This window comes from Cyprinus carpio, chromosome B20 (genome assembly GCF_018340385.1).
Source record: "Cyprinus carpio isolate SPL01 chromosome B20, ASM1834038v1, whole genome shotgun sequence".
Taxonomy (NCBI): domain Eukaryota; kingdom Metazoa; phylum Chordata; class Actinopteri; order Cypriniformes; family Cyprinidae; genus Cyprinus; species Cyprinus carpio.
This window is the reverse complement of record NC_056616.1, coordinates 26,544,716-26,557,615: the sequence shown is the minus strand read 5'-3', so window position 1 is coordinate 26,557,615 and position 12,900 is coordinate 26,544,716. Positions and strand designations below refer to the sequence as shown.

The window sequence follows — 12,900 nt, the reverse complement described above, 5'->3', positions numbered from 1 at the left end:
AAAATCTGACGTACCTGACAGGTAAATATTGTCCCCGGCGGAGATGACGCTGAAGAATTCGCGGTCGTAGAATGGGAGGCTGGCTAGAGGATACCATTTGCTGTTCTGTGGATTGAAGCAGGTGACGGCCGTCAGAGAGCGCTGGTTCATACCGATCGCCTGCCTTCCTCCCACCAACACGATCACCTCTGCTACACCTGCGGGTTAGACGGAGGATACAAATATATGAGGACTTGATGGCTCCAGTGGTGGCCGTGACGATGTGTTGAAATAGAGAGCCTGACAAAGGCTGGGAGTGCAGTTATTCTTCATGGCGGATTGATGGACTGCAGGGACCCCCAAAGAAGATTGCTGCTCCTCCACGCCGTTTCACATTGCAGCTATCTTATGTGAGAATCTAAAACCCAGAGAGCTGCACTACAAAAATAAATGAAGGCACACTGGAAGAAGAGAAATGTTTTTTATTTTTTGTTTATGTTTTCAAGTAAGAAATATCTAGACATCATTATAACAGATAAATGATTTACTTGAAATACAAAATTGAATAAGATATAAAGACTAGATAAAATATAATGAAAAACAAATTAATATAATGAATTATATTTCAGCTTTATGCTGAAAACAAAAATTAAATCTGTGGGAAATAAAATTTCATACGTTTTCTAAAATACTTATGTGTATTTCTAAAGCTAACTGCACAGTAGACATTTAACGTATCATAAATAATAATAATCGCGTAATGAAAATAATAAAACTGATAGGAAATGTAGCATAAATCAAATAGTTAAACATATTACAAACTGACTTTGTTTTTCTTTGTTTTCTACGCATTGAAAAAAAGGAAAATATCTTGGTGCCAAAATATTAAGAAAATAATATTGTTTAAAAGTGTAGCGTCAGTAAGATAAGAAAGTAAGAAAATAATACTTTAGAATTTACTTTATAGGACACATTAAATTGATCAAAAGTGACAGAAAAGGCTTTCGCTTTGTTACAAAAGATTTCCATTTCTTTGTATTCATCAAAGAATCCTGCCAAAATATTTAAAATCCACAAAACTATTAAAGCTGCTGTATGCAGAATTGACACAGAGTGGCTGAACTAGGTATTGCAGTCCAAATTCTAAATATTGGAGAGGGTTTTTTTTCACCCTGCCCCTCCTCCTCAGACTTGACGCACATGCAGGTTGCCAGATTATTATTAATTAATACATTTTAAAATACATTCAAACAGAAAATTTTAATAATTAATTTCACAATATTACTGTTTTAATGCATTTCTGATCAAATAAATGCAGCCTTGGTGAGCATTATAAACTTCCTTTAAAAACATTTAACAACTTTCTGACCCCAAACCTTTGAATGGCAGTATATGTAATATTAATGAAATTAATATTAAAAAACAGCACCAAATATATTATATAAAAACTGGTATCCAGGTTACCCAACATCCCACATGAAGTGTCTGTCTGTGCATGTGTGTCCAATGAAGAGTGTAAGTGAATTATCAGAGCTTAACTAAACTCATAACCATCTGTTTGGCTGCATGCCCTCAAGAGTCTTACAGCCCTGGGCACATTGGCTTCGACACTACATGAAATGCATCATGGGCACCTGCGCACTCATCCGTGATCCTCTGTTCTGCTACTCTCATTTTTGCAAAGTACTCAGATGAAATATGAGTGTTTAGCATTTGTAATAACAAATTCAGTTCTAACACACACACCGATCAAAATCTGATCGGATGAGCCAATATATGCACACCTGTGTCCACCATTGCATGCAAGCATAAACATTGTACAGTTATGCTAAAGAATTATATTACTAGAACTGTTTATTAATGGAGGCAAAAATCACTATGCTACAGGTTTTATACTCAAACTTTGTTTTGTAAATGATGCCACAAATCATGAAGTTGATAACTAAAAGGCAAAAAGCCTCACAGACTTGCATTGAAAGAAGGTTTTACAACCAAATTGACTCCAGAAAAAATTCAGGAAGCGACAACCGCATCTGCAGAAATTCTACGGCGTGTGTATGATACCTTGTAAAAGAGATTTGAATATCTCAATGGGACATCACCTGGTAAAATAAAGGGTAATAAAATAAAATAACTAAAATTTTTGCATGTAATCTGGAATCAGTAATGGACTACAGTTTGTAAGTAATCTACCCAGCACTGTTTATGATGTACATTTAAACGCATATCAGAGTTGTGCCTATTCTGTTTGTGTGGTGCAAGAAATCAGAAGGTATATTTTGATTCTTTAGCGTTGCCAGATCTTGCTAGAAAAATAAACAAGAACAAGCCCATAAACTGGATCAAGCCCAAAGACATTTTATAAGTGTCACTTATAATAAGTGGACATGGCAACCCTTCAAGAGTGCGCTCTGTGAAACAGCCTTCCAAACATAAACCAAACACAATAGCTTTGTCAATGGTGGTTTAGTTAAAACTGCCAAACATAAATAGGCTTTGGTTCTTTGGGAAAGAAATGCATATTTAAATGCAGTTGTCAATCCTTAAACCCGTATTTTGTACGTGGCCATAGAGACTTGGGGGCTCTGCACTGGATCAGTAGGCAATCGCCTAACAAGCATCTCACAAGGACTAAATGTTCCCGCAGAAAGAAAAAGAAAAAATCCCAGCATCATCCGGTGTAATTCTATCCAGGTTTACACTTAGAAAGCCTATTGTTGTGTGTGTAAGGGTTCGAGCGCTCAGACTTCCTGCATCATGTCTACACCGGTGCAGGGCTTGTCATCAAATCGCCTCGCAGAGACCGGCTTTGTTTAAGGTGCAGGAAGAAAGGCGGCGAGAGAGCGCAGGAAAGTGAGAGAGCGACGTGAAGACATCCTTGAGCTTCTTTTAACCGCTGGCTCATCTTTCCGAATCAATACTTCCCCTGTGCTCCCCTGACAACAGCCGCCTGCCTGATCCATGGGCTTCTCTCTGCTCCAGCATCCTTCTTTTACAATATTGTCATCTTTTTCTCCTTCTCCATTTCTCTCTCTCTCTCTTTCTAAATCTTGGCTATTCTCTCCAGGGCAGGTAAAAACACAACTGGAGTGGAACAGAGAGAAAAATAGCAAAATCGAGAGGAAAAAATACACTGTGAAGGGGATTGTCTTAACTGAGACATGAGGAAGGGCCAGACTGCTGCTGAACCATATGCTGCCTGATCTGGTGGAAATGAAGCATTCAGCATCCTTTAGGCAAGCAGGTAGAGCAGACAGAACATGTGCAAATGAAGTGAAACGTCCCTTCTTTACCGTCTGTATTTTGTCAAATCAAAACAAATAAATACCGTATCCTATTTTTAACAATGGAGTATAACTGTACAAAGCTAATTTACATTCATGCCTTTGCAAAATACATTTTACAAATAGTGTGAAAAAGGGAACAAATAAGGAACTGCAAGGAATCCTACAGACACAACTAGGAATTTTAAAAGTTAGTAAAGTTAGGAATTAGTCTAAAGTACACCCTTGCTGAAATTATATGATTTGCTCATGATTTTGCAATAATGTGTAATATTAGACTTTAAGACAAATACAGATTTGCCTGTACAACCTGTATATAAAAAGTAAGAATAATCTATTAAAAAATATATATATATAAAACTATAAAATATAAAAAAATATATATATTCTAATTTATTGAGATGCACATATATATATATGTATATATATATGTATGTGTTTGTTTTTTTATTTTTTTTTTTTTATATATATATATATGCAAAATTTTGTGCTTATTTGTATATTATTTATGTGTGTGTGTGTGTGTGTGGGTGTGGGTGTGTGGGTGTATATATATATACACACACACACACACACACACACACACACACACACACACACACACACACACATTATTATTTTTATAATAATTTAATTTAAATTGAGATTTTATATAATTTAGATTTTTATTTTTAATGGATGAGTTCAACCAGTGAAGGAAAACCTACAAGTGCTCAGCAAACATTTAAAGTCTTTCAATAGTGTTTCCTTTTTTATTATTATTTTAAGAAGCTGAATGATTGTTTTGATTTATTATTTTGATTTATTATATAATTTTCATACTTCCAAGCATGTTGTTTCATAATATTAGTAAATAGTAATAATAAAGAATGAGTGGATGTGTCCAAACTGTTGACTGGTGGTGTATTCCTGACGATAAATTTCTCTGTGAATACCTTATAATGAACTGAAATGTGAAAAAATATATGGCAGGTCTATCACTCCAGTTACTGTCACAGTGAGTAGATTCATTTCACTGTAACCCCTAAAGGGCAACCACAGCCATTTCTTATTTCCTGTGAGATTTGAGTCTGTTCGAGCAGCAGGTGACCTTTTTCAGCCTTCAAAAGTGCTGCTGAAGCAACGTTTCATTCCTTAATGAGATGTGCTGATTTTAATCGAGTTACCTCCATTCAAACAGCCTAAAGCAAGTTCCGTCATAGAAAAGTAAACAAAAACAGAAGTAAACAGGAAGTGGACCAGTAGGAGTTCAGCCAGCACCTGTCAATCAAGCTGGACGTGGGCGGGGCAAGCGCTTCCCACATCTACCTTTCCTCTTTGCCCGCTTTCTGTTGATGCATTGAGCAGCGATCCACACCTATGACAGGTGAGCTTCTCCTCGCTCGGTGCACACAACCTCCCACAAGACAATCACACCTGTCTCTTCCGCCTCACTTCCCCTTAATGTGTCCTATCTATAGCATTGACTCAGCGGCTGCCATCGGTAAATAAGGGTTTGCCAGACGGGACGTCAGGGCGGCCAGGTAGCTCTCATCCCCCACTGAGCTAAAGAGCGATAATGATAACATCCAGAGTTGGGAACAACGGTAAATAACTGTCTCTTTTTCTCTCCTCCTGAGCTCAATCTCTCCTTCACAGTGGGAGGAAACCAAAACCTGCTCTAAACAGCCCCCACCTTGGCTTGGAACAAGACCTTGGATCCCCCAGCTGGGACCGGGCTTGGTTTCCATCTAATTGCCCTCGTCCTGCTCTTCCCTACCATTAAAAGCTGAATGTGGAAGAGGTCTTTGAGTCCAGAGGAGAGGAAGTTCTCTCTCTCCTCCGAGACTCTCCGACGGTTGCGGGCGTGGGCAGAGATAAATTGCAGCTTTGAACCCGCTTGTCAGAAAGATGTGGCGGGCAGGTGACGCTGCGGGTGCGGGCGTCCCTGACCGTCTGAACTTTGTATGTGTGGGCTTTTACCCCTGCCATTTCACTGCCCTTCAATCCAGTCCCGCCGGAGCGAGTCAAAAGCCTCGCAAATGAAAGGAGAGGATAAGTCAGGCCTGAAGAAGTAATTAAGTGCTCTACCTTGGAAGTACATTTTCTGGGAATGATGATGATGATGATATAGTTGGGGATGAAATGAAAATCATTTTGCTCACATAACAGTAATGCATGGAATAAAATGCCCTTTAAAGCTGTCCGTAACCTTGCGATCTCTCACTCCTCCTCAGCTTTTATTGAATATCATGCATTTACTGGGCAATCCAACCCACTGTTTCAAGCTCAGGTGCTGCAGTAGTTTAGTCTCATGTACCCTGGCACTAATATTGGCCCTTTGATAAGCTCCGCCCCTTTGGTTACGGTTGCAAAGTGTATACATTGTAAAAAAAAAAAAAAGATTTCCTTTACCAACGGGATTTACAGTAAAGTGTGCTCATGGTGGTACAAATTTATTTATATTATATAAAAAATTTCAATTTTTTTTTTTTTTTTTTACAATATAAATAAATTTTATATATAATGTTGATTTATGTTGATACAATACTGATACACACACACACACACACAAAACTGACGTTCTGACATATTGTTTAATCCAGATTAATATCAAGCAAACAGGTAAAACAATCAATCAATCAATCAAACTTTTGGCATAAATGTTTTACTGATAATTTTACTGACAATTTCCATTACATTTCATCTAATCAATTATAAATGGATTAAAAACACATGGAAAGGTTAAGTAAATAAATGAATCTAATATTTGGCAACAATATTTTACCATATTTTTTATAATTTCCATAAAAAAACATAAAACAAAAAATTATATATGGATTAAAAAAATATACCAGTGTCAGTGTCTCTAAGAAATGGCCAATGACACCAGTTGCTATGGTTGGACTGGTAAGTCATGCTTTATAGGGATAGGGATAACAAATTAAGTCATACAGGTTTGAAATGACACGAAGGAGAGTAAATGATAAAAGAAATTTGGGTGAACTATTCCATTCAGGCAGAGTTCTGTGAATAGTCAATTGCAGCATATTCTGGCCAGTAACCAGCCACTTGGACAGTAATGGGGTCGTCCAATCTTCATACAGTATAAAGTATAAAGGAAAAATGAACCAAGAATGGTTTGCTTCTTTCATGTGACATTTACATGAGTAAAGGTGTAAATCTGGGTAAGGGTACATCTGAAATAGATTATAACACTGAGAGTGAGCATAATCTACAGGTGCGCTCAAGGCTACTACTACAGTAAGTGCCTCAAAAACCACTTGACTGTCTTTCAAAGATTTGATGCCACAAGCCTTGCCAACCTGGCAAATCAAAATCCCTCATTGTAACAGTCTGGGAAACAAATGCAAAGCACCTGGGAGCCAGGGAACTTAACATATTACCATAAACATGACTTTAATTCTCAGTGGACTCATATAACCTGCTTGCATAAAGCCAGCCAATCCAGCCAGAGTGCCATTTTGAGAAATACTTATTTTCTTGTGCATATGAATCAGACAGAGAATTTTAACCAATCATTTAAAGGGGTCATCGGATGCCCATTTTCCACAAGTTGATATGATTCTTTAGGGTCTTAATGAAAAGTATGTTACATAGTTTGGTTCAAATGGTAGTGTAAAACAACACCCTTTTTACCCTGTCAAAAACTGTTTACAGCAAGCCATTTTGTCGCATGTTGCTTTAAATGCAAATGAGCTCTGCTGACCCCGCCCCTCTCTTCCGAACCACTCTCTGAGAGACTGTAAACTTTAGCTGCATTCATCATGAAACTTGCTAACTAGCACATTATTAGGAAAGGCGATTTGCAAAGATTCATCAAAAACCCTACAATCACTTCTTCTGTTTGTGAAGCTGGACCACGAATGATTTGCACGAACATAAATGCATTTAGGCAGATCAGGGGGCACATTCCCTTCAAAAACAAATGTAATCCACTGCGTCTTCAGCGGCTTAGATGTTGGGAGTAAATGACGACTGCTATGTTCACGATGACATTCAACAAACAAAGCACCTCAGTCGCTTAGGAGCCATTCTATTCTACATCTGCTCCGACAGTGAAACAATGACTGATGACAGCTCACTCAGACTGTGCTGAAACACTAGAGTCAGTCAACTATCTTGGGAGCGGCCTTGGTCTGTGTGACGTCATCTAAGATCAGCTTGATTTGAGAAAGGGGAAATTATTTAATAAGATTTTTTAAATTATATATATTATAGGGTGGTTGAGGACACACACTGCCAACACACATTTATGTTCAAACAACTTGTAAAAGTGGATGTCGCATCTGATGACCCCTTTAAGGATTTAGAGAGACCAAATTAAATAATATAAAAATCAATTATTGAAAACTGACTCATTTTTAAGTACCAAGGGAAAGATGTGCCCCTTCAACAGCCACTTTCACTCATTTAATTGCAGTAAAACTGCAAATGTTTTCCCTCTTTTAACTGTGTAACAGGAACATTCACACCGGAGCTGAAGAATTGGCTCTCTTTCAACTCAAGAGTGTGAATTTGTTTAAAATTGGCCAAATTTAAGTCAAAGACATATTGGAATTTGAGTTAGAATGACAGGAAAATTTGAACGAATGGACTGTTTTTCAATTTCTATGAAATATTGAGTGACTGAATAACTTATGTTATTCAAAAAAAAGGGAAAAAAAAGAAAGAAGAAGAAAGGAATAAAATTTGCCATCACCCCCTCAGCCTTTGTAAAAACGTATGCAGCAGCATCTGTAAAGCCTATAAACCTTAAACCTGAATCCAGCATTCAACAACTGACTTTGCTTCAAATATTCAGTTATTAAAAAAATAGAAATTTATTATGTAGTATAATAATAAGATCATAAATTAAAATAATAATAATAAATTTGAATTGCAATTATGCACTGTTTACTACCTCAATTCAAATTCAGCAAATTCTGCAATTTAATTCTGAATGGCGCATAACTCAGACTCACATACAGTGTGAACACCAAAATGCTGTTTAAGCTCAAACAAGAACTTTTCCTCCAACATTACAACCTCTTAAACTGCCAGAGCTGATTTTCCACAATGGGTCTTGTTCACAAATGAGCTCTAAATGGAAAAACGCTGTTAAATTTACGGTCTGCAGGCGTGCTGTCCGAAGCCGAGACTAAGAGCAGCTCAAACTCCAGGCACAATATCTGCACATAAACTCAGAGTGCACTGCACTGCGAGCTGTCATTTACAACAGACCCAAGCAGCAATCAAACGGCACGCTGCTGCCCTTTGCAACAAGAGAAATAGCTCCCAGACAGGAAGTAAGACATGATTCTGAGTGAGCTTTGTGCTTGGGAGAGAGAATTCCTCCCTGTAGAGCACTGCCGCATACATTATCTATCCGTCCCTTAACAGCAGTGTCTTATTTAATAGTTTATCAACCAGAAATGTTAGTCATACTCGAATACGGCCGCATTAAGTTTGACAAAAATTTCCTGACGAGGGAATTTAAAACACTGCAGGCCCACTGAGCCAAACACAGCCGCAAAATCATCCACTTCAAAATGTAAATTTCATCCAGCTACTGTAGACGACGGAAAAGCAATCAACAGCTGAAACGTACCGAGCAAAATGTTATGATTAGGGCTGACACATTTATCATTTCCATTCTCTAGGACAGATTAATTCAACAAAAGACATGTGAACAGGAAATTCAATTATGATGGTGGTTTGTAAAATGAACAAACCCCCATTTTTGATGCAACAGTCACAGAGGGGTCAGGAATGATGATTAACTGCAGTAAAACAGCAAACGTTTTCTGCCTTTTATTTGTGCTACAGTTACATTCAAACCAGAAATGCACAAAATTGAAGAACTGGCTCTCTTTCAATTCACAAATCTGAATTTCATTTTAAATTTCATTTGTCACACTTGGAAGTTGAATTGGAATGACAGGAAAAATAAATACCTGAATTGGTCACATACATACATTATATAAACTTAATACAATTTAATTCTACATCCTTACATTTAAATTGTCATTCTCCATCCTATTTGCAACCTTAATTCGACTTCAAATCAAATCCAAGAACTGAATTGGAATTTAAATTGCATTTGCACTTTAATTCTGAACAGTGTGTACAACCCTGACTCACACCAAAATGCTGTTCAAACTCAAACAGGAGCTTTTCTACCAACAGTACAAGTTCTTAAACTGCTGGAGCTGATTTTCCACAAAGGGTTCTGTTCACAAATCAGCTCTAAATGGAAAAATGTTGTTAAATTTGAGGTCCATCTATAGTTGGCATATCAAACAATTATTCAGCCAATTGAACAAACCATCAATTTTGATGCAATAGTCAGAGAGGGGTCGGGACTGACAATGGCTGAAAGTCCCTCACGATCATGCACAGTTCTTCAAATTCACTTCAGTAACATCCACAGGCATCTACAGAGACTCTGCGCTCTATCAGAGAAAGAGACTAATTAAACCGACTGGACCCTGTGCTGAAGGTGAGACGCAGAAAGCAATGAGGTTGGCCCTCCAGTCATGGCACGATTAAATCAATTAAACAAACGCAGACGTACTGCAAAACACCGCCCTTCCGTCACCTTCAAGCTGCTGCTTTGGTGATAAAAGCAGTTTGAGAAATGAGTCGGTAAAAGCAGTTTGTGGTCTGTAAAGGACTGGGCTGAGTGTCAAATCAGCACAATCCAATACCTTTGACTCCTTCTGCTGCACGCCAGCAGCCGATTCAATGTTGCACTTTGAAGGGGTGACCTCAATAAAGTGTCAAAGCTTTGTGAATGGCCGGCAAAAGGAAGGACGGATTCTGAAACGGGAGCTAATTAGTCGACAGCAGCAGACGTACAGCACAGAAATGACATGACAGCACACTCACAGATGACAGAAATGCATCTCACTTAGTGACAGGGATACCAGACGACAATAATAAAAGATCAGACAGGAGGGTAACCTGCACCTGCATACTGTGACTTGAATAACGCATTTAACAGTTTGCAAAGCATGTACAGCACTAATCAAAAGTTTGGGGTCAGTAAGAAATTAATATTTTATTTCAGCAAAGAGGCATTAAATTGATCAAAAGTGACAAAGTCATTTTTAATGTTTACAAAAGATTTCTGTTTCAAATAAACATACTTTTGTATTATATATTCATCAAAGAATCCTGTAAAAAAAAAAAAAAAAATACAGTATGACCGTTTCCACAAAAATCTCAATCAACTGTTTTCAATATGAATAATAATAAGAAACGTTTCTTGTGCAGCAAATCAGCATATTAGAATGATTTCTAAAGGATCATGTGACACTGCAGTAATGATGCTGAAAATTCAGCTTTGCATCATAGGAATAAATGACATATAAAATAGAAAACAGTTCTTTTAAATTGTAATATTTCATATTTTACTGCATTTTTGCAGCCTTGGAGAACATAAACGACTTTTTCAAAAACACAAAACATCGCACCCCCCCAAACTTTAAAAACGGTAGTGTAAATGATTGAAAATGACTTCTGTAATGTCTAATCTTTGGACACAAAAAGAGTAAAACCCAAGCTAAAACTCTCAGCCCTGTTTTACACTTCACACATAATCGGCTTATTTATTCTGCCATCCATATTAACAGGTTGCTGCATTCCTATTTCACACAGCACAAGCACTGTAGCAAGCTTAACTCAGCAGGAAACACAAATAAAATGCACTGTAAATCTTTGTATCGAAACCATCTCTTGCAATACAGACTTTTATGAAGCCACATAAAGTGATAGAGTGAAACTATTGTTCAGAACAAGACTTATGTCGGGCTTGATGCAGTGATAAGGCACATACTGTAAACAGCACTGTCTGTGAACAGAATCTGACTAAATCCAGAGGATTTTTGAATGTTTATAGCTATGCTTTGGAGTTTGGGTTAAGTTCTGTGTAGATTAATTACCTTTTGGAAGTTAATATGGACATCTTCCTCACATAAATTACATTTCATGTTTACAATAGGTCACCACAGCTAGAAAACGCATGAATCACTATAAGGGCAAATCAAAAGACTAAGACCAATTATCAGGACAAATGGCATCCCAACTCCGTTAGAGTGCTTTGCTCATCCTAGTGAATGAGAATGTGCATATAAACAGCTTTGGAATGAGACATTTATAGACACTTTCATCCAAAGCGACTCGCACTGCATTTAATGTAAATAATAGGAGAGTTTTCGAAAACCTATGAAATCATAAATAATCCCTAAAAATGTGCTGACTGCAAACATTCATCAGAAAATGTAAAGTATACAGTATGCATTAGTATAGTATAGTTTAGAGCAGGGGTCGGCAACCTTTTCGGCCTGATGTGCCATTTTTTATTTTTCTGGTTAACCACTGTGCCAACCTCCCCCACCCCCCTCTTTTTTAATGCATTTTGTATTATACAGTATTAGGGATATGACAAGATCTCGTGGTACGATCCGATGTTTCCCACGAGATTCGGCTGGTCTCGCGAGAACGTGACGATATCATCGCAAAACATTTTGCAGTTTACATTAGAGCTGCACAATTAATCGTTTATAAAGATCGCGATCTCAATTCAAACACTAATTTATATATATCTAAAGAAACATGATTCTCAATTTATCCAGAATCATGCAGCTCTAGTTTACATGTTGTTTATTGCTGCATATAATAGATATATTATGTAGATATATAACAGAAGTTTACAGAAGTTAACAGAAGTTGATTTCAAAATGCTTCTACATTTTTTGCATTTTGTGTTTTTCAGTTGAATAAAAGACAACTTTTACTTTTACTACCTATATATTTAGTCATTGAGGATTTCTTTAAAAAAGTCTAAATATCTCGTCTCGTTCTCGTGAACCCAGTCTCGTCTAGTCTCGTGGGATAAGTGTCTCGTCACACCCCTATACAGTATGCATTAACGCTTTGTTGAGTTCTTTAATATACATATTCCCCATGATCATAATGAATTCTATAGTATTATTTTTGTTTTAATGCTTTTAGTTTCTGAAGATTTAAAAAAAAAAATTTTTTTACTTTTCAAAGGTTTCTTAAATAACAGATATACAATGTGACCGTACTGAACATCACTGTATGTGTGTGAGGCAAGGCCAATGCATTAAAACCATTTAGTTTAATCGCCTTTCTATATTAATACGCTGCATTAATTGATGCGTAAGCGCACACACACACACACCACTGGCAAACAGATCTGAGATCACGCTGCCAAAAAGTAACATTCAGAAGCTCATAAATTTGTTGTCAGCGCTGCCACGCGACTGTTATTAATCGATGCTGAATTGCTTATATTTCTCAGCAAAGAGGGGTGTAAAATCGTTGTTTTTAAGTAACTAAACTCGGCTTCATATTTTTGTAGAGAGAGACAGACACAGACAATTTATACATCTCTCTCTCTCGCTCTCAAAATGGCCATATTTGAGAAAAAAAAAAATTCAAGTAGTTTGCGTCACTGGATATAGCTGTCGGTCATTTAACATTTTTATTGTAAACGTATTGTTTAAAGTTGACTGATATTAAATGATTTGCAGCTTCATCTTACCTCGCTCTCCTTAACGTTAAACTGAAGCTTCGCGCTCTGCTTCTGTCAACAGTAAACCCCGCCTACTTTGGTTTGATTGGCCAT

General features: G+C 37.2%; 1 protein-coding gene across 4 annotated transcripts in view; it reads right to left on the bottom strand.

The window, feature by feature from the left end:
- The window catches only part of LOC109113763 (kelch-like protein 29), a 249,645-nt gene that overhangs the window by 23,858 nt on the left and 212,887 nt on the right, over nt 1-12,900 (bottom strand). For all 4 annotated transcript variants that reach the window (XM_042747377.1, XM_042747376.1, XM_042747379.1 and 1 more), the window contains one exon: nt 15-197. In XM_042747377.1, coding sequence (XP_042603311.1) covers nt 15-197 — 183 coding nt within the window. The remainder of the gene's footprint in view (nt 1-14; nt 198-12,900) is intronic.